We start from the raw sequence: 3,281 nt of genomic DNA on the forward strand, positions 1-3,281 counted from the left end.
GATGGTAGATGGTACTTAGTTTGCTCAAATGGGATCGGTACATAAACAACATGGTTATATTGGTTTATTCACTCTCATGTTCCTATATGTTTTTTAATTCCTAATTAATCCATCATTAGCAAATGTTTACTGTAGCAACACATTGTCAAATCATGAACTAATTAGGCTTAATAGATTCGTCTCGCCGTTTAGCCTTCACTTATGTAATGGATTTTGTAAATAGTCTACGTTTAATACTCCTAATTAGTATCTAAACATTCGATGTGACGGGTGCTTAAAAATAAGCAAACGAACCAAACCAGGCCTTTATCTCTATCTCTATCTCTATCTCCAGAGTTATTTGTGCGCGACTCCAATTATCCCTAACCGTACAGATGGGATAGCACGTGAGATTACCACATATGCATGTGCCGCAACCAGAACTCACCGGGAAATCCACGCTGATGGCATCGCTAATCGTGGAGCTAGCCGCTGGCCTCACAACACCAGCGCGGTATGCATGTAAGCCAGCGGGGTCGAGGGCAATCGGTGCGCGCGATCGGCTCCCCTCTACCTGAGGCTCTTCCTGGAGCACGTCGGCGAGCGCTTGCGGGGTGTGCACGGGCAGGCTGGGGCGGGCCTCCATCCAGACCAAATGCAGCCGCACGGTTCTGTACTGTGTTTTCCTTTGTGATTATTTATTAAAACCAAAACCAAAGATATGTGCCTTTCAAAAAAGAAGATAGGTCGTTACAGGATCATAACAAACAATCTAGGGTGGAGGTTCATTTATTTCCCCTTTATATTCCTTCTTTGGAGCTCAAGATTCTAGAAATGCATGAATAGAAAAAATATAGGAATAGGACGCGCTTACAATTCGGTTAAAAGAACACATGAAACTGCATGAATGAACGTTTGGATGGAGCACGGGAAAAATATAGAAATTTATAAGAGAGAGTTCCAACGTAGGAAACTTTCCATGAGGTTCTAACCTTTTGGTAGAATTTCTCTAAAAATTAAGCTATTCTATAGGAATTTCATAGGATTTGTAGTAACTCAATCCGAGGTTTCAAAGAGCTTCGTAAGGAAGTTTTCTATAGGATTCCTGTTTTTCTTTTGTTCCAAAAGGAAGCCTTAATGTGGTAACATAATTTTATCAAAAAAAAATGTGGTAATATAATTTCTAACCCTTGAGAACGAACATGGTGACTCCGTTTAACTCCTAACTGTTGAGATAAGATATATAATAGGCAATTTCAAACTAAATGGAGGCCAAACAAGAAACAACCTTTTCCCAAAATTCGTTTGCACTAATGTTATTCAAGATGAAACAGTATATTAGCCTTTTCAACTGAACGACAGCAATCATGTATCCACTTCATTACATCGAGCAAGGCAAAAGAAGTCGATGATTTATTAACAAGCAGTAATTGGAAGGGAGCAATATCTCAGTATTACAGCCAACGATGTCTTCTTGCTACAGAACGATTGGATTGTCTGACTCAGCAAGAAGAATCCCTAGGGATGGGCTCTTGTTCTGATTTCTCCGGGTCGTCCTCGAGAAACTTCCCATCTTTTGGAACAAGGGAAGGAATCCCATCTTCTATCTAGAATCAGCATGAGCATAAAATAAGAGTTCAGGAAAAATTATCAATAAAATCACTAGAGATAGGACTAGATGTTATAAAGTTAAAGAGGGGTGCAAGATACATGACTCATGCAATAAGAGAGGTTATGGAATGTTCAGAAGATACACTTTCATAGATTCCAGCAGTTGCACGGTTCAAGTTTCTGTCTAAGCGTCCAAAAGCTAACTCAAATCATTTATCAGTTTTTGTGCCGCTTGGTGTGTGCACTATGATCATCTGATTTGCCACACTCCCTAATTATCTATTTTATCCCAAGAACCACAATAAGCATGCCTCGATCCATGCAGATATTTAGCAGTAACACTTAGTTCTGGAAAGCTTATACATATAAGCACTATAAATTCAATTCCCCATTGGGTCTGGAATTACTATGAAAGACCTGAACCTGCTGAAATGAATTCCACTTTGCAGTCTGACAAATACAAGGACCTGAACATCCACTGATTCTTAGGTTTGGTTTGCAGCCAATCACCAAACACGCTTCCACATTGTGCGCACTTGCTACTCGCTACTGCTAGAAAATCGTTATTTCTTTCCCCGTTTCATGAACGCTTTCTTTTGCTCGGGCAATACAGCAAACAGGTTGCTGGCATACGTACGCAGAGGACAGAGCAGGCAATCAGAACAGAGACGGACAGGACTCACCGGGAAGGACACGCCAACGGCGTCGCTGACCAGGGACCCACTGGCCTCGCAGTACCTGCTCGGCAAGAGGATTTCGCAGAGGCACAGTAAGCATGGAGGGATCGAGGGAGGAGAAGCGCAGCGCGGAGCGCGTGGCCCATAGAGGAGAGTGACTCCTGCTTTTCTGGCCCTCTTGCATACCTGAGAGGCTTCTTGGAGAGGGGGCAGACCAGCGCGTGGGCGAGAGCCTCTGGGATGCTCCGGCGGCCGGCGCCGGCGTGGCTGAACAGCATCGACGCTGCCCGCCTCGTTGCTCTTGGTGTGGTTGGTTGGTTCGGTCCGGCAGGAATTTTTTTTATTTTTATATTTTTTATTTTACGTATTTGCAGAAATAAATGGGTGATCCAAAAATTTGCAGAAATAGCCTTCTGCCGCCGGATCAAACATCGCCATTTAAAACGGCGGTTTGAGCGGTGTATCGTGGTGGACGCAGGTAGTGCCGTTTGAAGCGGTAGCTTGTTACCGCCAATTGAAAGGGTGGTAGATAGCTCCCACTCTAGCGGGTTGGCAGCTATAGCTGGTTCCGTTTGAACCGGTCATAACTTAGGTTTTTATTATTTTATTTTTGTGTAATTTTGTATGATATTAAAAAATATATAGTTACATAGAAAGCACTAAATATTCATATATGTTATTTTTTGTTGCAATATGAAACTTTGTAATTTGAGAGAGGTAGAAGGCTTTGAGGAATAAATAAAAATGAATTAACTCCAGACCATTAGATACATAGCTGTTTCCAGCGAAATTACAACGATAGAAATGAAACTCGTGCACAACATCCGAACAACAACGACTCTAGGTTGAACAATTAATTGTAGATTGCAGTGGTATGTGCGACATATATGCTATCCTAAATAAGTGTTGTTTGCTAAACCTAGCATGCCTTAGGTAATTGAAATAGCTGAGGATAGAGCCATATCTACTTTCTAGTAGAACTGACTTTGCGAGAGCTGGGAGGGCCTAGCTCCA

The 3,281-nt window shown here is 42.2% G+C and overlaps 1 protein-coding gene across 1 annotated transcript; it reads right to left on the reverse strand.

Moving 5' to 3' along the window:
- Positions 1-1,268: 1,268 nt before the first annotated feature.
- LOC101758647 (UPF0434 protein CC_0108) lies at positions 1,269-2,614 on the reverse strand. Its single transcript, XM_004982978.3, has 3 exons — positions 2,454-2,614; positions 2,274-2,328; positions 1,269-1,586 (listed from the first exon to the last, which is right to left on the reverse strand). The coding sequence occupies exons 1-3, from the start codon at positions 2,543-2,545 to the stop codon at positions 1,482-1,484; spliced, it is 252 nt and encodes an 83-aa protein (XP_004983035.1). The 5' UTR covers positions 2,546-2,614; the 3' UTR covers positions 1,269-1,481.
- Between the last annotated feature and the right edge of the window lie 667 nt (positions 2,615-3,281).

This window comes from Setaria italica, chromosome IX, assembly GCF_000263155.2.
Source record: "Setaria italica strain Yugu1 chromosome IX, Setaria_italica_v2.0, whole genome shotgun sequence".
In the NCBI taxonomy this organism is placed as follows: domain Eukaryota; kingdom Viridiplantae; phylum Streptophyta; class Magnoliopsida; order Poales; family Poaceae; genus Setaria; species Setaria italica.

What these genes read in the sequence shown, in the direction of transcription:
- LOC101758647 (XM_004982978.3), bottom strand. Translation starts at nt 2,545, where the DNA reads ATGCTGTTCAGCCACGCCGGCGCCGGCCGCCGGAGCATCCCAGAGGCT. An exon ending in CTCTCCAAGAAGCCTCTCAG is followed by an intron (nt 2,329 to 2,453) that starts GTATGCAAGAGG and finishes CTTGCCGAGCAG; the next exon opens with GTACTGCGAGGCCAGTGGGT. An exon ending in CCGTTGGCGTGTCCTTCCCG is followed by an intron (nt 1,587 to 2,273) that starts GTGAGTCCTGTC and finishes TGCTGATTCTAG; the next exon opens with ATAGAAGATGGGATTCCTTC.